The sequence below is a fragment of the Podarcis bocagei genome, assembly GCF_964188305.1.
Source record: "Podarcis bocagei genome assembly, chromosome: 6".
Taxonomy (NCBI): domain Eukaryota; kingdom Metazoa; phylum Chordata; class Lepidosauria; order Squamata; family Lacertidae; genus Podarcis; species Podarcis bocagei.
This window is the reverse complement of record NC_138130.1, coordinates 41,094,277-41,116,074: the sequence shown is the minus strand read 5'-3', so window position 1 is coordinate 41,116,074 and position 21,798 is coordinate 41,094,277. Positions and strand designations below refer to the sequence as shown.

At 41.5% G+C, this 21,798-nt stretch overlaps 1 protein-coding gene across 3 annotated transcripts; it reads right to left on the bottom strand.

Annotated features, from left to right (window-relative positions):
* Window positions 1-4,075: 4,075 nt before the first annotated feature.
* TXLNG (taxilin gamma) lies at window positions 4,076-21,687 on the bottom strand. 3 transcript variants are annotated; one of them, XM_081198125.1, is made up of 10 exons: window positions 21,513-21,687; window positions 16,773-17,088; window positions 15,601-15,692; window positions 13,570-13,740; window positions 11,210-11,404; window positions 9,382-9,501; window positions 7,897-7,971; window positions 6,055-6,147; window positions 5,056-5,151; window positions 4,076-4,598 (listed from the first exon to the last, which is right to left on the bottom strand). In XM_081198125.1, the coding sequence occupies exons 1-10, from the start codon at window positions 21,642-21,644 to the stop codon at window positions 4,272-4,274; spliced, it is 1,617 nt and encodes a 538-aa protein (XP_081054251.1). In that variant the 5' UTR covers window positions 21,645-21,687; the 3' UTR covers window positions 4,076-4,271. The 3 variants fall into 3 exon arrangements, with proteins under 3 accessions (XP_081054251.1, XP_081054253.1, XP_081054252.1); XM_081198127.1 differs by having other exon boundaries at window positions 16,944-17,088; XM_081198126.1 differs by lacking the exon at window positions 21,513-21,687 and adding an exon at window positions 17,707-17,832.
* Window positions 21,688-21,798: the final 111 nt, after the last annotated feature.

Below are 21,798 nucleotides of genomic sequence, written 5' to 3'. Positions count from 1 at the left end.
TTTCAATTGACTATTTGCTAATGTTTCCATAGTCACCTTTGACTGGATTTAACTGTCCAGGGGTCATTTACCTTTACCTTACCACAGAATTTACTTTTTGTGGCTTGAACTAGAACAATGTGTAGCAAGGTCATGCTTCTTGTGGAAGAGCTGCCCCTAATTGTCAGACTTTGTAGCTCTTTTCGCGGCAGCAAATGATACAAAAGAGTCAGGGAAATTTACATAGAATCATAGAACTAGGAAGTTTTTTTGAACATTTAGTCAGAAACTTGAAGCCATTGTTTCGAGTCCTACCCTCCAGAGCAGGAGAAAACAAGCATGTTCCCTCTTCCATGTGACAGCCCTTGGGATATTTGAAGATGGCTATCATATCTCCTCTCAGGCATGCCTAACAGTAGTGTGACTGGGATGCTTTATCATAAGGTCACTTAGCAAAACAGGTATTCCCAAAACACCAGCTGCACATTAACGTAGAGAGAAATATTTTATTTTTCGTAATCGTGAAAAAAGCACCTGGCACAACTTGGGTGTGTGTGTGTGTGTGTGAAAACACACATTAGGCACCTTAATACGAAGCACTGTTTGGTTCATTAAATCAAATTGCTCCCTGTAAAGGACAGAGGGAAAACTATTGGGCAAAATACTGCTTGTTCACACTGTAGCCAGTGACAGTGAGTGGTAAAACAAAAATGAATGTTAGAATGACATCTTGACACTTTCTATCCTAAACTTCTTCATTTTCGGTTTATAGAGAATTTTGCGTCAATTTATTAGTTGAGATGGAAGAAATAGTACAGACCACAAGTTCGATAGATAATTAAAGGGATTGTTGTCCTCAGTTTTGTGTAAGACATACACCCATAATAGATGCTTGTTAAGACTCTGTCTTTTGCCACTAGATGGTGCTGGTAAACTCTTTTGATGCACTACTGACGGAAATCGAATGGAGTTTTCCATCCCATTATTAAAGGAATGTTTAAGACAGCTATGGTGTTTTAACATTTAGATACACTGATGGAAGGGCTTTGCTTTCAATTCTGAATCCTTAGGATAGCTATGGAAGTGCAAAACTGCATGTTTACAGTTCACTTAATAATATGTAGAGTGAACACCACCCATCTATGGACAAGACCTACAGCCAGAAAAGTGAAATTTAGTTGAGAACTCTAAAAATAAAATAAAAAATAAGACACATAGCCTAGTATATTAAGCACACATATTTACTTAATTTATACAGAACTGAGTAGATAAAATTTCAGATTCACATTAGTGAAAAATCTCTACAAAATGTTCTTGAAAAGCAAAAACAAGACTGGCTATTTTATTCAGCATTTCTTTTTCATGAAAGCAGGTATGGGTTGTAAAAATAAAGCAGAGTGTTCGGCACAAACTAAATATCTGCATCACTTTTCACAGTTATTTCCATCTACAGTCTGAAGAGGTAGATTTTCTGAAACACCTGAGAACTGAACGGTAACATAACCAGGTGTAATAGAGAGAGGAGAACGGATTGGAAAGATACAGCCCCCAAGCATGTATGCAAATACACTTAAGAATTACAAATGAAAAAGAGTGTTGGCTTTGAGGGTCCTGTGTGAGAATAGTTTAAGATTCTAGGGCTTAATCGGCAGATTTGAACCACCGGTTATGCAATAGGAAAAACAGTGCACTCCCCCCCACACACTGTACGCATCATTGCAAAAGGTATAAAGAGATGCACGGTACAAGCAACAGCCTTAAATTTAGCACATGATTACTGGAATTCGCACATGAAAGCAGCTGCCAGTGGTAAGCATGGGTTGTACAGGTGGAAGTACATTGGAAAAAAGAGCTGGAGAACAGCAGCGCAATTCCAGATCAGAAAAGGACTGCGCTTATCCCATGCTGGCCCTCTCACTGGTCAATGTATGGAATGTCTTAAGATTTCAGGAAACAAAATTTAGTTCTACACTTAGAAAAGACAGGAACCAGAAAGAATAGTCAATTCAATTACTTTTAAGTATTAGTGGCCACAATCCTTAGGGTGTTTTTAGCTATAACGTGGAAGCAATTTTTAATGCACCAGGACCTAAAGTCTACTCTTCTCTAAAGAGAGCAAACGTTACACCAATCCTGGCTACAGGCAAGGCAACCACATACATTGGGTTGGTGGGGTGGGATGGTTCAGATACACCGCAGTTCGGTCCTTCAAAATTGCATTCAGTTTCAAATTATTTACTATGACGTCTTTGCTTACACATATATGCTTTAAAGTATTGGACAAGGTTTTTTGTTTTGTTTTTTAAAGGAAACATCAGAAAATTTCTCTCCGGAATCAATTACAATCAAATGGTTATGACAGACAAAGCTCATTCTACCCTTCCTCACTGTAAACCTCCCACCAGCTTTGCTTTCTTTTACTGTACTTGAAATGCATACCAAAAAAGAAAAGAAAAAACTGCAAATGCACCTTATAAGGAATATTAACTGGCCAGTTTCCAAATTAGGCCACTGCAGATGCCAATTTGATTTTGCTCAATGGTATTAGGTAACATTCAGTAGGTGTGATCCAACCTTTATTTCCTTTCAAGACATATATTTCCATTCTGTACATTTCACCAGGAAAAGGGTAGCACACAGCAACATAGCCTGAACATTCAAGTATTCTGCAACTCAGAGAGAATGGGTAGGCAAGGAGAGAACCTGCCAACAATTATGTGCTTGAGTCAGAAATCTCTTAAAAATGAAAACCAAATTAAATACCAGAAATAGGAGTATTTGTATTTTTCAAAACAACCAGCAACTAGAAAGCTACTAACTGCAAGGCAGAGTTAAACAGCAGCTTCTGACCTAGTAGCACTCTGCCTAACATTAACAAAGAAAACACTATTGGTCCCTGTCTTTTAAATAAATAAAAGAAACACAAGTCCAAATTATGGGGGCATCTGGGCTTTTCCAGGTCAATCTACATTCACAACACTAACCACAAACGCAACAGAAATAAAGTGGAGCCTCGCTTGCTGTATATTAGTTAGCTGATGTGCCAAATCTACCAGGTAACCTATAGATACCAGAAGGCACTTTTGCTTACAGGTGTGTTTTATCTAGTCATACATTTTTATTTTACAAAAAGCAATAGTTGAGAAAACAGATCAGAGTATTCTCCCTCCATCCCTAGACGACAAACTGTATTATCTATACTCTGACCTATCCTTGTTAAATAGGCAAGTAAGTTTTCATGGGAACATGTTTCCAGTCAAATATGTGCATTATGGTCTGCTGTACTGTCTATTAAAGGGACCAACAGATGGAGTGTTATTGGTCATTACACTCATTTTCAGTGAACACCTTTGTAGCTGTTCATTATTTCATGCTAATTAGGCACCAAACCTAGTGAAGAAATAATGGCAGAAAAAAGTACTTTTGCCTTGCACCCACAAACCAAAAACCCATTGCATTTTGTTTTATCAGAAAAGCCACAACTACACGCATGCATTTGTAGGCAGTAGGTTTTAACTATTAAGGTTTTATCTCCAGGATGATGCAAAAGTGTGCTCAAAATGCATCTGAGTTTTGGTCGGTGGTTAATTGGACAAACTTCTGAGCGCCTGTTTTCTTCCCTTTTTTCTTCACTTTAACAGGTCAGGCAACAGTCACTCCGTCTATGAATTGACTGTGCAGGACAATCCTGAGAAATATGTGAGTTGTACACCCTGTTTTCCAGTTGCAAAATTATATAGATTTCAAAGCTGTAGACAAGACTGCAGCTACACTAAACCCTGTAAGAGTTTTTAGTTTTGTTCATATATGAATCCAGTAATGAGCTTCCACTGGCCATCACATCTCCAATTACATTTCACTGTAGTATTTGGTCATTACAATTCAATACTAAGCCTTAATTCACTTAATAGAACCAACGATTCCCTCCCCCGCCCCCAAACCCGAGTCTGCAACACTCTGACCACAGTTGTTCCCCTGACATGATGTTAAATCTGTACACGAGTCTTAGATGACATGGTGATGTGTGCTATGGGGTCAGAAGGAAGGAATCTGCATGCATCCTTTATGAGTTCTGTTTTAAAAAACGAGGCAGATGTGCAACACAGTTGTGGAAAATTTATAGATAAGCTATTCAATAGCCGCTATGCAGCTTCCTGTACCAGGCAAGTTCTGTTCTAAGAAAATACAGATATGGTAGAAAAAGTAAGAAAATTTTCACCACAAAACTAAGAGTTACCACCACCAGTTAAAGTTATACACAAAATATATCTCTCAATACAGTGTTTACACTTTTAGTCAACAAAATCTGCAGTAGGAATGGAACCCAGGCAAACAGTTTTTTCAGAGCCTTCATTTGCCACTGATGATTCAGGATCTGGCTGAATTCCTTCTTGCGCTCCATTGGTAGAACTCCCCAGTTCCTCATGCGAATTGAGTGTGCATGACTGCAGCACATGCACAGCTAGATCAACATCTGTTTCTCTTAAAGAAACCTGTTCCTTAAGAACTTCCACCTTCTCATTCAGCTCATTCCTTTCTGTTTGAAGAGCCCTGCACAGCTTTTCCAAACGCTCCAGTTTTATTTGGAAGCCTTTGTATTCTTTGTCCTTCACTGTTTTCTGCAGAAAACAAGCAAGAGATTGCACATGATGACATTTGTGTGACCTGTTTCTGATTATTCCTCTTGTTGCTGCGGATGCTGTAATATTATCTGCTCTTTTTATTTTAGGATTGCATGTTTGGTTGGTTTTCATTTATATATTGTTGTACCCTGTATTACAATGAAGAGCATGCTAGAAATACTTGAAATGTTCAGAAACAAGATAATAAATTATATGTTTAGGAGCATTAAGCAGGGCCCTCCCTTGTTTAACTAGAAGATATTAATAAAAGTGATTTGTATAAAAATAACTGGTAACTATTTCACAAGAGAAAAAGAAAGACAACAGGCAGTATAGAACAAAGAGCTTCTGCTAGTGCAGATTCAACTTCACATTCTACAAAGCTATACAAAACAGGCTACCTGCATAATATATAAGGCACACTGGATTTTTAATCATGAAACCTAATACTCACTTCTTCAGCCATTTGCAAGAGAGCTTTGTTGTTGTTTTCCCATTTTGTGCGCCAAACTATTATTTCTTTTTCCAGTTTTTTTATCTTCTTGGTCATCTGAAACGTTAAAGTTATTGATTTCTTTTAAGCAAAAACATTTCACTACTTAAAACCAGGATGACCAGCCTTTTGGTGACCACTAACTCCCATGAGCCTCAGCCTGCTGGTGCCTGAGGCCTAAGATTAGCCAATCCTACCTTTTAAGTCTCAATGCCTCTTTATTCTTAAGTCACTCAAGCTCACTGTTTAAAATGAGATGTTAAACTGGGGGAAAAAACATTACGGGAGGAATTCAACACAGTGCTAAGGTGAATGTTCCATCAGTAGGAGGATTTTCCCTTGTGCAATGGAACTTTCTCCCCTCTCCTCCCTACATGTTTCATTTAAAGATTTTTGTTTTAGTTTTAAGTGCACTATAATATCTCCCACAAGAAAAGCATACCAAGATCACTCAGTTATTGGCATTTTAGTAATTAAAATCATTAATAACTTTTAACGGTGGTGATTTCAATAATTAAGATGTGCACAGGCTAGCTAGGTCTCTTTCACAGTGCAATTCTATACCTCTTTTCTCAGAAGTTAAGTTTCACTGAGTTCAATGGGTCTTACTCATGGGTGAATGTATATAGGATTCGGCCACTAGGACTGGGAGGGTGGACCATAGCAAGAGTCTATGGCAGGTGGAACCAACTCATTCTAGTTTTGTGTCTGTCCGCCTCCCTGCTGCATTCCACGAGGGCAAAACCAAGGCCAAGGTGGAGGATTCTGACAGGAAATGCCAACCCTGGAGGCAGGCAGGTGGCTGGGAGCTGGATAAGGGGAGAGTAAGGTTGGTGGGGCACTGTCCCATTCACCCTCATGAACCAGCCTCCACTGAAAAGGCTGCAGTCTTACTACAATCTCCCCACTGTAAATGAATGAATGAGGCAGACCAGAAAATAATACATGTAAACAAAGTACCTTTTCCATCTCTTGCCTGAATGTTGTGAAAAGTTCGTTGCTCTTTGCCATTGTTGTCTGGAATTCTTCAAATTTATCCATGTAGAGAGAAAGCTGAAGGAGACAATGCTTAAGTCCTCTATACATGTGCAATATTTAGAGTTACACATAAAATGCAGTAGCTACACAATGGAAATTCCACTATTTGGTAAACAGTGAAATATGTGATTTCAAAAGACTGAACTTCACTTATGTGACAATTACCTAAGGATGAGGTGGCTTTCAAAGCAGAACAGCATGCTAAAGGAGTTAAAAAGAATGAGAATAAAGGATTCTTTGTTTTGCTGGGTTTGCTGGGTTGTAGTCAACAAAGTAGTCCCATGAGTACTCCCACTGAAGTGAACGGCTTTGAACCCATTTCCTCCTCTGAAGAACTTTTATCTAAGCTCTATTCACTCAAGTTTTAAACTCAACCACCACCTATGCATGTGCCCTAGGAAAAATCTTGCAAACTAACCATTCGTTCTCCCACTCCTCTCTTAGAACCAACAGATTAAGGATGCAATGCTACACACAGGTACCTGGGAGAAAGTTGCACTGAACTTAGTGGTGCTTTCTCCTGAGTAGGTGTGTGTAGGATTGCACTGTAGGATACCTAACCCATATTAAAGTAATACAAATTCTTTTATTTGCATAGTATGCAATAATGACGCAAAACTTGAGGTGGAAGGGAAAGTACTACAGGAATAAGAAGTTCGTGAGTGGTTGAGCTGTCATGGGTGAACATATCTCATCAGTCCTCCACAAAACGTGACATGTAAATCCATCACAAACCTTTCAGGACACCACACAAGACATGTTTTTGCCAAAATCATTCTAGAAACTAAGTTCCCAATTGAACTGCTTATTTGTGCCACTATTGACCAAGATCTCTTTTACATTACGCTGCAGAATAAGGCATAGAACAAAAAAGCCAAGCCACTGGGTGCACAAAAATGGTTTTAATATTGTTAAGTCATTGCCAATATTATAGGTTAGTATGCAATTTGTTTCAGCACTGAGTTTCTCAGGGGTACTTTCCCATGCACTATTAGTAAGCATTGGAAAAACGAAGTAAATCCAGCAGCATTTAGATTTAGGCAGGGCACTACCAAACCAAGAACCAAGGCATTAGAACTTTTTGCCACAAGGTAGAACTTTTCCACGTGGCATCATGCAGTGGAGGTTCATATTAAAATATATTCTTGTTAGTGGGATCATCATACACTAGGAAAGTCTGATTTTTGAGACTTACCTAGCATGACATAAGAGCAGCCACTTAAAGTGATAAACCCACTCACAAGAATGGTTTCACAAGTACCTGCATTATGGCCCAAAAACAGCCACCTTGGAGAAAAATAATAGTCCTGTGAATTTGCCAGAGACCAGCCAAAACGTACCCAGCACCATCAGAACAAGAAATGAGTTAATATACTGTTTTATAACAATAACAATAATAATGTGCTCAAGCTAGTGCAAGGATTTCCCCTTGTGCAATAGAACTACTCCCTCTCCTCTCATGTGCCCCTCCCCAAATCTAGCAGGAAAAGTTGAGGGGAACACCAGAACAGATTTAGGGGGCCAGGTGAGCAAGAAGCTACTCATTATCTCAAGAGTTCACCAATCTTCCAAGGGGGGTGGAATTTCCCAACTCCTTTTATCTTCCCTTTCCCAGGGGCTCCTTATGGGTTTCCAACTTGTTTCACTGATTTGCTAGTTTCTGAAAATGTTTTAGAAATTCTAAGAGAACAAATAATTTTCTCAACCAAGTTTGTAACTAAGTGATTAACATCCTTAATGCAGAAAATGTTTAAATTAGTTTACCTGCTGTTTTAATTGAGCTTCTTGCTGTTTCATCTGTTCACACTTGTGTCTAGACTCAGTAGCCTCTTTTAGTAGCTGAAGAGGAAGAAAAATTGTATTGTCTCTACATTACTTTTAAACCAAAGAAAGCACATCATCTACATTTTGCTACGCCTTTATTCTTCCTATTTTATGTAAGAGATTTTAAACAAAGTTATTTATTGGCAGAAGATGAAGAAATTTACCAGCCGGCATTCAAATTTAGAGCCATTTTTTCAAAGTCAATTAGAACAAATGTATTTGTTTTCTTAAGGTCAATTAAAGTGGTGATACATGAGAGAGACAAATTTACAAATAAATTCAAAAATAAGAACATATTTAGCCAGTCTTACTGTATTTGGTTTTGTTTAGCAGTTCCTATTAACACTACTGCAGATTTCCACTCCTATATAGTATATAGTATCACTGGTTACTATATCCTAACTACTGGAGATTCTACAACACTACTGCAAATTTTTCTCTGCAAAGGTAAAGCTTTGGTTTTGAATGAACATCACTGGAAAGACGTTCTGAGTTTAAGTGCACTGAAGAATTTAATGCACCATGGATCACACAATGTGATGATCTCGTGTTCGGCAACATACTTTAATTGTTCACTAAAAATACACAGCTTTGTTGAGTAACTACAGAATATCTGTTCAAAATATTTTGAATGTATGGAATTATAAATATGTTAATCTGAAGATTTTCTTGTAGCAATTTTTTTTTAATGCTCTCTTAAAACTGCTAGGCATCCCAGCCATCAGGAGTTAACACATCTGTATTTCTTCCGAGCAGAAGAAAAAATAATGGCATGTAGAAATGCATTACGTACTAAGCTGCTAAGAGGTAATGAGAGCAGCAAGAAACAAAGCTGCATATATATGTATACCTGAAAGAGCATCTCCACCCCCCCCAATCATTCACCCCGGAGAGATCCAGCACCGAGGGCCTTCTGGCAGTTCCCATACTGCAAGAAGTGAAGCTACAGGGAACTAGGTGCCCACCCTGTGGAATGCCCTCCCATCAGATGTTAAGGAGATGAGTAATCATATAACATTTAGGAAACATCCGAAGGTAGCCCTGCATAGGTCTTACTATGTTTTTATATGTGCTAGAGGCTGCCCAGAGTGGCTGGGGCAACCCAGTCAGATGGGTGGGGTACAAATACATGCATACATGATTTTTATTATTTATATAGTATACATTTTAGTGCTACAAATTTACTCCATGCCATGAACTGTGTAGAAGTTGCCAAACTGCCCATTCTAAAGGACTTATGACCTATACAGATTACTGATAAGTTTGCTAACATACAGTAAGCACGAGACAGAAAATTCAAATGGAGCAGTTTACCATTTGTTCTAGTTCTAGTTTCAGGCCTAAAACGCACTACTGTACCAAGTTACTACCAGAGGGAAAATTCAGGCATATCCAAATACTTTTCATGCACTCAGAAATACTTACAAACTCCCTCTCTCTCTGATGCTTCTCTTCTGCTTCTTTTATTAGCTGAGTTGTCTGCTGAAGCTTGGCATCCACCAGCTGCTGTTGCAGTTCTTTATGCTTGAAGACTTTGTCCATGTGCTAGAAGAAAGCATGAATGTTGGTACCATCAATACCTAGTAAACCTTTTCAAAAGATTCAAAATGAATCTTTTTTTAAAAAAAAAACTTTAAAGTTACCCTCATGTTCATCATGGCTCTTACCTGGTTTAACTAACTGGCCACCACCACATATGGAAAGCCATGCTTAACCTGGAAAACATGTGCTAGCAGTTTTGACACCATCAAAAAACCCTTGAAATCGAAGTGACCACCACCAATGTATGACTGACGAAACGCACGCAGGCTGCAATCCTATGCATACTTAGTAACCCCGCTTAACAGAGTAGGCTTACTTCTGAGTAAACATGCACAGGATTACACCATTAAGCAACAGGTGCTGCACATACACCCCACAAACATAAATTCTGATTCTAACACAGAATATAGTAATCTGCGGCACTTCAAAAACAAGTAAGCAGAAGCAGGCTTGAGAAAATGTTTAACAGTTTGACTTATAGTAGAGGCTTTTTAATTTTATTAAGGAGCAGGATCAAAGACTGAGAAGTACAGCCTTCAAGATGAAACGTAGATAACCAGAAGCTGATTTCAAATAGTATTGTTTAGCAGCATTAACTCTGTAAGACACACTATACAGTGGATTATTCAATACTAAATAGAACAAGCAGTAACTGAAGTTTGGAGAGGGTGGTAAAGAATAATAATAATAATAATAATAATAATAATAATAATAATAATAATAATAATGCCATTCAGAGTTTCTAGTTAGTTAACTGGTGCAATTTAAACACTGTGGAATTTCAATAAGAGTGTCTTATGGATCCCCGAAGGAATGCAACAGCATTTTTAAAATGTAAAATGGAGAACATCTGTATGTGTTCACTCTTAAGGTAACTCTTGGACTGGTACTTTCTCTCAACCCAATTTACCATGTTTACCAATTTACCCTTGCTTCCAGGAGGAAGGGCAGGACAACAAGAGAGGGTTTGATTTAGAGCTGCACCGAGCAAAACATGGGACAATACTATGGAAGAAAGCAACATTTGTGAATTCTTTCTTCCCCTGATACCTGCTGAAAATCTGAATGGAGGGCAGGGTAATGGACCCTCCATCACAGAGTAAGAGATGACATGGGGTGCTGCGGGTGGAGTCAGTGAAAATAATGGCCCTCCTCGTTTCTTCAGAAACAAGCCTTCACTGGAGCTCTGCCCTCTCTGTAAACTGAAGGAACTATTCCATTCGTTGAAAGGCAACTCTGGATACAACCCAGTGTCTGAAAGAGCCAGAACCTGTGGCCTTCCAGATTATTGCTGGACTGCAACTCTCATCAGCCCCAGTCAGCATGACCAATGGACAGGGATTATAAAGTCAAGAGCGCAGGTGGAGGACCACAGGTTCCCCACAGGACTATACAGAAACATTGTATAGATCAAACATTTGCTCCTAAGTTGAGGTAAGTAGAATTTGTATTCCTTTCTGTATTTCTTTATATTGTGCAAATACTGCATCTTATGAAGTCAAGCTTTAAATGATGTCTCCTTCCTTCTACGTGTGACCTTTGATTATTAATTACTTTGTCAAATGCATTTCCTGCAGTCAGAAGCCACTGCATCACATTCAAACCTAAGAGTAAATATGTTCATGTGAGATAATTTATCATCAAGCTGTAATATTCCAAAATGAAATGCTATTGAATAACAAAACAGTGAAGGACTAATAAATCCACTTACTTCTTCTCGCAGCGTATATTGTTCTACAAGTTTCTTCAACTTCTCTCCTAATTCAATATTTTCCTGGCGAAGCTTTGCATTGTGTATGCCATGCTGTTCCAGCTGTGCCTGAATTTCATTTAGTGTGATCTGGAAGTGGGCAGTTGCTTCTTTACGTCTCTCTTCCTCTTCACGGGCTTGTTGCATGTTCTCTTCCTTTTACCAAGAGAGATTAAAGCAACATGTTTTTACTAATTATTTTGGACAACAATAAAAAAAAAATCAGGCCAATGTCATCTTAATGGTTTAGTCCCTTGGAATGGATGCTAGCTTCCACTTCTCTGGAACAATTTGCCTATAAGACACATGAACATGCACTGTTTAGCTCTCCAACCAGGATACAGAAGCTTCTCAGTAGGTTTTGTTGCTGAGGCACAATTATTAAGTTATACCTCTTGAACTGGAGAAGTGGTGGCTATGAGCTTGAATCAGCAAAAGAAAGCAGCTTATAAATAAATTCTTTTCCACGTACCAGCAGCTACTAGCACCAGACAGTTATTGTCACTTCATTTGCAAAATAGGCTGGTTTCTACTGAAGCAAGCAAGTCTATATTTTGGGGGAACAAGGAGCTATCAATTGTTTTCCACAGCAGGGCCTTTGTTGTTGTGCTTCCACACCTCTGCCTCATGAGAATCAATAGTCACCACAAGATCTACAGCAACACCCAGCATGAGGTCCAACTTGCTGTTCTTGCTCCTGCCTTAAATATGCAGACAAGCTCCTGCCTCCATTGAAGTACAAGTGCATGGTATGCAAAATAACTCTTTTATCTAGAACCAGGCTGGTCAAACTTTGTGACTGATGGGTCTAGTAGGACACCCTAATTTTAACTTCTACTTAACTACAACTATCAACAAAAGCGAGTAGTAGCACATTTCCATGAATTAAGGGCTGATCTAACTGAAGAATCAGGTTGTTTTTTCCAGAACAGTTGCACGTCACTACAGCTACTTCCCAAAGTGCTAACAATATCATAGCTTTAACTTCAGGATGGAATAAGGGAAGGATACAATTCACACTTGGAGTGGTGCTATCTCCACAGGAGCTAGGAAAAGAACAGTATTGCCTTGCCCCCAATCTCCTCCCCCACTTGATCAGAGCACAAGAACTTAATAAACTTCCTTATACTGAGTCCACTGGCCCATCTAAACCAGCAGCAGTGAGTCCTCTGTGCTTTACAACTAGTAATGGCCTTTCCTCAATGTGCAATTTGCTAGGACTCTATGGGATACTGCATCACGTAGACTAGACTTTGTAATGCAGCAGGAGGCACCAGCAGATCTCCTTAAATGGGGCTGAGGCTTGTTACTTAGAAAACTAATCTCCCCAAAGGATGCTAGGGAGTGTCAGGGAGAGTCAAAAACTGATTTCCAGAGCTGGGAACAGGGAGGGAGGGGTGGACATTCCCCTCTCTCTTTGCTCTTGTTAAGTTTTTTGATGGTGTGAGAACAGTCTTTAATGTCCTGAGACTGTTGGGAGGAGGTGAACCCCCACACACAGCTGCCTTCCTTAGTTGCGGAGGATAGTGCTGGGTGCCTTCTTTGATGTTTGACATTGTTTTGAGAAAGTGAAGCAGTGGGAGGGGGTGGCTAATGGATGATCTGCACGTAACCAGTCTTGGAAGCCACACAGGCTATCTATAAAATTGGATAGTTTGGGCAGGTTTTTTTTGAAGCTCGTGCATGCAGGGCCGTGCAGACTGCGGCTACCTGGGGGAGTCGCTTTGCCGCTTCTTGAAGGCTTCCAAGTAGCAGACTGAAGTGCTTGCTTGGTATGTATATATTGCTTGCTGTTTTGGAATAAAATCTTTAAATCTTCTCACTCACTTGTGTATTTTGTATTGCTTCTGAATCTCATTATAAAAGAACCACCTTGCCTTTGGCATGACAATACCCCATACCACCCTTCTGTATGCTGCTTAATCATCTCAAGTGCTCTTACTACTACATCCTTGTCACACTGTACTTGCAATAATTCATTGCATCCAATATGGGTTTAGAGCTGGACACAAACTGAGAGAAGCCCACCTGCTTTCTAGCCTCTTATCCCTGGGTCCCAGTGTAAAATGTATTAACAACCTTGTTCAGAGACACATTTCCAGGGGATAACCAGCAGTCAACTTCTAGAGGATCAAGCATCTTTGCTATAACATAGCATCAAGGAATAAACTAAACTGGTGCTCAATAGACTGTGTTTCCATCCACTCCCAATTGTTTTCCATTTTGCTATACTATTGTTTATATATTCCAGCAGCCACCCTATTTTTAGAAAATCATATTGCTCTCAGAATCTGCTTCATGTACTATCTTATCAAACTGACCTTTAAAGTTTTATTATGGCGTTGAAGCTCACGGCAGAGAGATTCCAGTTTGCTGCGTGCTAGAATGGCCTTGCTGTGCTCACTCTGCAAGTGGACCTTCTCTTTCACAACCTGTGCTTGTTTCTTCTGCAACATCTTCATTTGCCTTTGAACATTTCGACTCTCCTCCAACTAAATGAGAAAAAGAAGAAGAGGTTAAAAAACCCCCCAACCTATTCTTTGCCATTACCCTTTAGAACTGAAGAGGTTTTCTGTAGCTACAGTCTCCAACGGATTGCATTTGTTTTTAATCAATCAGATAAATAGGCCATAAGCCAACAGAACCAGAACCTCACAATCACAACTTGCTACAGAATCATAAAATTGTAAAAATTGAAGGGAGCCTGAGGACCATCTAGTCCAACCCCCTGCAATGCAGGAATATGCAGCTGTCCCTTAGAGGGATCGAACCTGCAACCTTGGGATTATCAGCACCAAACACTAACCAACTGAGCTATTCACTTGGATTATGTTTCATTTCATTATAAATGAGCATAATCAAATCCAGGTAAGATTGAGGACTGCTAGGGCCTCTTATCCAGACTGGAGAGATCTACAGTGGTACCTCTGGTTGTGAACGGGACCCGTTCCGGAGGCCCATTCGCAACATGAAAAGAGCGCAACCTGAAGTGCCGTATCTGCGTAGGTGCGTGGCGCAATTTGGTGCTTCTGCGTATGCGTGAGTGGCGAAACCCGGAAGTAACCCTTTCTGGTACTTCTGGGTCGCCGCGGGAAGTAACCTGAAAGAACGTAACACGAAACAAACCTAACATGAGGTATGACTGTATTTTAAAGAAGAGGGTCAACACCTCCCAGTTATTTTAGTTTGCAGTCTTTGCTACCCTTGTAGTATAACTGGAAGCTTGGACTGTGGTGATGGCCAGGTGTCCTTACCCCCATCAACTCAGCCACCACACAATGCATACACCTATAACCAATATTCCTCTTTACTTCTGAACTAGCTTCAGAACAGGATTCACAATGCTAGTTTCTTTTAGAATCTTGTGACTTTGGAATACACAATTCTTTCTTCTTTCCACATTGTCCTTCCATGACTTAAGGCAAATTTCACAGCAAATCTTTTAGAACTTTTTGTCTGACAAGACAATAAGTGCACATAGACAACCTCTCATATGTTGACCTTCATCTATAGAATTCTTTACTCAAGATTTGTTACATTCTAAACATTTTCTGAATTGAATACACAGCAGATCTGGGGTGTGTGCAGGGGGAAGGAGAAGAAGGGGAAGACCTGTTGCATAAGTAGAAGTCCAGTCTGCTGTCACGCGGACATGTTGGATATAACCCAGGAACTAGGGGCATGATCCCACATAAACAGAAATTGCATACACTCTTTTCTCGAAGAATTATCCATTGTGCATGCGAGAGGGAACAGGCAATCTTGAAGTCAACAATACAGCTGAATGACAGCTGGTGTCTTGACTAAAAACACCTAGCCAAAGCACATGTAAATACCATTTCCTCTGTATTTATACATACTCCAATTACAGCTTGGATGTGGAACCTATGACTGTCCAGTTGCTGCTGCACTAAATTGCTTCTGAGTCACAGGTTTCCCACCCCTGAATTAGAGAGTCTTTGAATGAAGCAGCAATAGGGGCAACAGAAAGTATAGTTCTGCTTCCTCACCTTTATCAAAACCAAATAATGTCTTAACATGCAACCAGGAGCTTAAAAAGTTCCCACACTTTTGAGAGGACAGTGCCAAATAACATACATTAAAAAATATTTTTTCCATGATCCCATTATAATAAGCTTTAACCAGGGTGATATTAAGCACTATAGAAACGGTGCAAATAACAACATTAAGATGTTTAATTGTTCTTGACATTTGACATTTCAATCTGTTTCTATTGGTTGTAGGAACATTCAAAGGAATGAAACTCCAATGCTAAGATACCTAGGCATGTTTACAAAGTTAATTTGCAACTACAGAGAAAGCATGTGACTTTAATTGTAGTACATAATTACCAGATCAGCATATTTCTTGCAGAGTGCAGCCAACTTTTCTTCTGGAGTAGCAAGAGTATTTAAAGCTTGCATCAATAAGAGTACTTCTTTCCCTACAGACCAAGAAGAAAAGTATTTTAGAAGTATTACCAGAACATTTTGTGCTCTGAGTAACATATGTTGATAGTAGAAAATGGAACATTTATAATTATACCTAGAAAATACAAAGTATTAGGCAATTATCAACAAAAAAAGCAACAAGAACTTTGGTACAATACAAGGCCAGATTACTGAAAAAGAAGTTTGATACAGTAGGAATACTGGACATTTCTTAGGATCTCTACTTCAAAGACAAAGTGATGAAACAGAGCAAGGCATTCTTCAAAGTACCATAAAAAAAACATAAGAAGAGTCTTGCTGTATCAGGCAAAAGGCATATTTGGACCAGGATCCTATTCTCACATTGCGAACCAGAGGCCTAAGGGAAGCCCACAAGCAGGACTTGACTACAAGGGCGATTTTCCCACTTCCGATTCCCATCATACTACCTCCAACACTGAAGGTAGAACATAGCTTTATTCTCCAGTTATCAGAATGTCTCATCGTTTTCTAAAATTAGATTTGATACAGCAAAGGGGGGGGGGGAGCAAAGAACAAGGCAGCAGAAGAACCTTCTGTTGGGTGTCCTAATCCCGTGATCAGAACAGTGAGAGGGAGTTAGGCTTGAGTGGAAGTCTCTATCTGCCAGGTTCTGCTCCGGGGGGGGGGGGGTGTACTCCACTAGCACAGAGGCCTCCACTGTGACTACCAAACACAGGATGTTGAAAAGCTATTGCTGACACAAACTACCACAGCGTTCCAAAACGGGATAGATCAGGGACAGGGATGTATCCACCTGATCCTAAGCCAGTCATTTTATTAGAGAAGGGCCTGATCTGAGCATGTCTCCTGCACCAGACTAGAGCTGCCACAACAAAGACTCCCTCTCCCCACATACACATCTTCTTCAGTCCTAACTGGCAGGGCTATAGCAGAGGATCCACTGGTTCACACCACCTTAGCCCCTCTTTCGATTGCTTTGCTAAGTATGTTATCAAGAAATGTAAACAAGTGTTCTATTTTTTCAATGCTGGACAACCTAACTTCAAAAGTCAATGTTCAATTATTTATCCTGGTTCAGCACTGTCGTATACCTAAGGTTTTCTCTTTGCCCTTCTCACTTTCTGGGTCTTGCTGGCCATCAGGTGGGTCAGTACGAGTCTCTTCTCTTCCAGGGGTCTCCTCTCGCAATTCCTGAGGGCAGAATGCTGCTCCCAACACATTTCTGTTTCTGGGAATAAAATCCTCTGCCTCCTCCAACGCACCTGCATTTTCCACGCCATCGCAATTTGTATCTGAATGTTGCAACATTGTATTCAGCGCAGCGCACTTGCTGTTCCTCAGCTGCTGGTCCGGGCTGCTCCTTCCAAATTTACAGTTTTGTGGTTCTTCCTCAGTAAGCAGCATATGCTTTGAAGGGAGAGAAAAGAGCTCAGGTTACCCAGGCGGAAAAGACCCATTTGTATTTCGTCCCGAGGTTAACACGCATTGACAAAACCCCATATACAGTGGTACCTCGGGTTAAGTATTTAATTCGTTCTGGAGGTCCGTTCTTAACCTGAAGCACCACTTTAGCTAATGGCGCCTCCTGCTGCTGCGCCACCACTCGATTTCTGTTCTCATCCTGAAGCAAAGTTCTTAACCTGAGGTACTATTTCTGGGTTAGTGGAGTCTGTAACCTGAAGCGTCTGTAACCCGAGGTATCCCTGTACTGTATTACGTGTTATTTGTTTTTTACGAATGACATAGCAGCAGGCTAGGGATGCCAGAGCAAACCCTTCTAGTTAACCGCGCCTCGGTACAATCCCTCGCGGTACAGTCCACTTCTCCTGAAAACAGCTGAGGATCGTGCGGGGCAGAAAGAGCGCGGCGGGAGATGCTACCCGCCACTGGAGAAGGTCCCTGACAAGCGAGGACCGGGAAGGGACGGCGCCGAGAGACGGGGGACGACGACCGGCGCCTTTTGTCCCGATGCGCGGCTGTTGCTCAGCTGAGCGCGCGAGGAGAGCGCGGCGGGAAGCGGTTTACCTGCTCCGCCATCTGCCTCGTCCACCACCACCGAGGACCCGAGGAACCTGCGAAGCCGGAAGCTGGCGCAGGGGATAGAAGGGCGCCAAGGGGAGGAGGAGGGATTTCCGCTCCCTGCTGCTTAAATACCCGGCTATTGCCGGCGCTCCGGCGCGTGCGCCCCGTGGGCGGAGCTTGGGCGCGCACGCGGGAGAAAGGACGTCAAAGAGGCATCTGCGGCGCCGGCTGCCGGCGAGGAAAGCGCAGGCCAAGCGGGGGCTGCTTTGGGGACAATGGAGTTCCATCCCCAAATGGGAGGGCAGCCCAGGGTTGGTTTTTTTAAATGTGCACACACCCGCTCTCTCAGTGCCATGGGGAATTTCGAAACAAAAATTAGTTACACGTTTATTTGAAGTTTATTTAAAAGTAAGCCTGATGCCGGGTTTATTTTTTGGAAAGAGGCTTTCTTAATGGCTATCGGAATGTCCCGCAGGGGAAATGAATGTAACAACTGTTCAAACCCGACGGCTCAATTACTCTGCAGTTTAAAAACCTTATAACAAATCAGCAATATGCAGTTTCATATTTGAAAGATTCCATTCCATTCCACTCGATGGTATGAATTGCTTTGCGGGTAAGGAGAGAGATGCATGGGTTAGCTGGGCTCCAGCTTTAGGAACAAGCTACGGATTAGGTGGGGAAAGTTTATGGAATATTGGCCACAATTTTTATTGAAATAGGGTCATGAAGGGAAATTAAAGTAATGAAAATATATGATGCTCTATTTATTAGAAAAGAAAAAGCTATTAATTTAACCTATTGGAATTTTTGGTAAAGACTGGCAAAAAAAAAAGAATGAAAAAGAATGAAAATAGCATGGGGGGAATGGGATATGATGTTATTTAGAACCTCTCTTTTCCTGACAAACTGTTGCTGCACAGGAAAAAAAAGGACAAGGAATCAACATTTTGTGACAGCAGCAAGATTTCTATAGGCAAAATATAGGAGACTTCTGAGCATATCATCTCAAACAGAAAAGGTCATGTGGGAATTTTCATCTATAGTTCAAAGACCTAATTAAGGGTCAAAGAAACAAATGGAGTAAGCTTGCTAAAATGTGGTCATTCTTTAATTTTTGTACAGTAAAATCAATCTACAGTAAATGCGCAATTTTTGTTTCAATGTTAGATTTATCTTGTTTTACCTAACAATTCAGTTTGCATCAGAAAAAATTATGATGTCCTAGAGAGCGATCTAATTTGCCTTGTTAATTTTACTTGTATTTAATAAGCAAAAGTTTTTAAAAACTATAATATATTATTAAATATATTTGCAACTGAGAACTCAGAACTAGTTGGTAGTTATGTCTATTTTAGATTAGAAGCAAAAGCAAAAATTTATACCATACTGGAGTTCATGGCTGTGCTAAGATACAGACTTTGACTATGCTAAATAATACTGGCTCTACAGGCTAGGGGCCTGTGGAAAGAGTAACAGTTGCTTTTCAAAGCATGTTTTAAATACAGTGGTGCCCCGCAAGACGAATGCCTCGCAAGACGGAAAACCCGCTAGACGAAAGGGTTTTCCGTTTTTGACCTGCTTCGCAAGACGATTTTCCCTATGGGCTTGCTTTGCAAGACGGAAACGTCTTGCGAGTGTTCCAATTTTTTTCCGCTCCCCCCCCTTTTCTAAGCCGCTAATAGCCTTTTAGCCGCTAAGCCTTTAATAGCCGCTAATCCACTAAACCACTAATAGCGCTAATCCGCTAATCGGGTTGCTTCGCAAGACGAAAAAACCGCTAGACGAAGAGACTCGCGGAACGGATTAATTTCGTCTTGCGAGGCACCACTGTACTCCCCAATCCAGCAACTGAGCAAACAGTATACAAACAACCCCTGATTTGCGCAGGGCTTGTGTTCTACATCATCATGCATGTCAGTAGATCGCACAGAAGCCTGACCTGCTATCTTCTGGGTTTGAAAACAGCACTCTTGCTTTGAGCACACACAAAATTGTCATCCCCTGTACTTCTAAACTGCAGTGACATTTACACATATTTTTAAAGCAATTATATTAAACTACAGCTCTTCAAGCAAAAGCATGGTCTCTCAAATTATTTATGATCTGAAGTAATCTTAGATGTTACCGAGATATTCATGTCCTTCCTGACCTTTTGAGACCTTGGATGTCTCTCTCTACGTGCCGCTACCTTCTGAACTAAGGTGGGTGGCTACAAGATACAGAGCCTTTCTTTTGAACTTTTCCAACCTTCCTTGAGTTTTAAGAACCAGTTAAAATTTTGCTTTTAACCATTTGGTGAGATTTGAAATGGCTGTTGTTACTAAAGCTCACTGTCTAGTCAGATTTAATATTAATAAATTATTCTTCTGCAGCACAATCTACTTAAAAGTCCTACTGAATTCAATGTGGTTAACTCCCCTCTAACTAGGGTGAGGACTGCAGTCTTGCTTTATTATCCGGTTGTTGCTTTTATTATATGTTGTAAACTCCCTGTTCAGTATGCAGGATTAATTCATTTTACATAAGCAGAATACTGGGAGATGTAAAAGGTGTCTTCCCGTTTCCCATATTTTGCACACTTCACATCTCAGATATGTAGCAAAATATAGCCAAACACAATTTTTCACATGTTACATTTTACTAGTATTTACCACCCCACATAAGCAAAATTTTCTTCCAATAGTACATAATAGATATCCAAGCGAGTACTCAAGTCTTTTTTGTTCACTGTAGCAAGTGTCCCGCTGTCCTTGGACAAACTTGATTAGCAACTAGTCTTCTAACTCTAAGATTTGCTTTGGCAAGCAGGGTCATGTCATCAAGCCATCGGCTCTTTTAGGCTCTGGATCAGGAAAGGCCAGAGGAAAGGCTTCCTTGGCTGCTGCACAGAGGACTCCTGAGTGACAGTGTCCAAGCCAGCATATTTCCACTTGCCTTTCATGAAGGACATGTTGTATGGATGGCTTTCTTGCCCACTGCTTGGTGAGGTGCTCAAACCAACGCACACATCCCAGCCTGTTTTTCCAACGGGAAAAAATTCACAGGGACTTTTAGTGTTGCTTTTGGACAAAGCTGTTTTAATGCCTTTGTCCACCCTTCTTACCTTTCTATACTGACCTAGGGCCTTCGCAGTTGCTGCTGGGCACCAGCGTGTGAGAGAGAAGCAAAAACAACGATCTGCATTTTTGGTTTGGCTAAAAGAGGCAGACAGGCAACCAGTGCGTGCCCACACATAAACTCGCAAGCCTTCCTTCTGAACAGGTGTTTGTTAGCAACGCCTGGGAGATCCGTATGGCAAACCCATATCGATATGATTTTGTTGTATCTGGCTCCCATCTCTCGCCAGGAATGAGGGCTGGAAAATATTAATATCACCTTGCGCACAAAATCCTATTAAGAGACATCTCTTCCTGCTGCTGCAGTCGTTACGACTTTGTGCGGCTACGCGAGAACGGCCTGCCGGCCCTTTGGCGGGGAAGCCATAACGCCCCGGGAGAAAGAGAAACGCAAGAACCGGATTAGCTGAACTGCCGTTTACCAAGCGGCCGCCACGGGCAGCCCAGCTTCGGTTCCTGTGCCCCGAAACGTACTTGAAGCCCTCACCTCCCCAAGGGCCTCTGCCCCGAGTCGCCCCACACCCAAGAAGAGCAGGCGCGCGCGACGCTCCTGGGGGCACCGTGCCCCGTTTCCTCAGGGAGCCCTTCGAGAAGCCCTTTGCCGTTTCCACTGCGCCACGGGGCAGCGGCCGCGTGGAGAGCAGGCGCCCCTCGCCCGCGCAACGGAGAACGGTAAGGGCGGGCTCTTACCTCAGAGCCGCCTCCTGACGCCCGCGCCGCCTCCTGCCCCTCTCGCTGCTCCTGCGGCTGTGCAGGGCTCGGTCCGGTCCCCACAGCACGGCTGCCGTCGACACACGCTAGCTCAGCTCTGCGCGCCGCCATAGTGTGACGGTAATACCCAAACAAGCCGGCCTACGCCGGAAGCGCCTCCCCTCAGCCAATCACCGGCCACCCTTTCCCGTCATGTGACTCAGAAGAAACGCCCACCGCTTGGGCCCGGGTGAAGAGGCTAGTGAGGGAGCGAGCCTAGGACTCG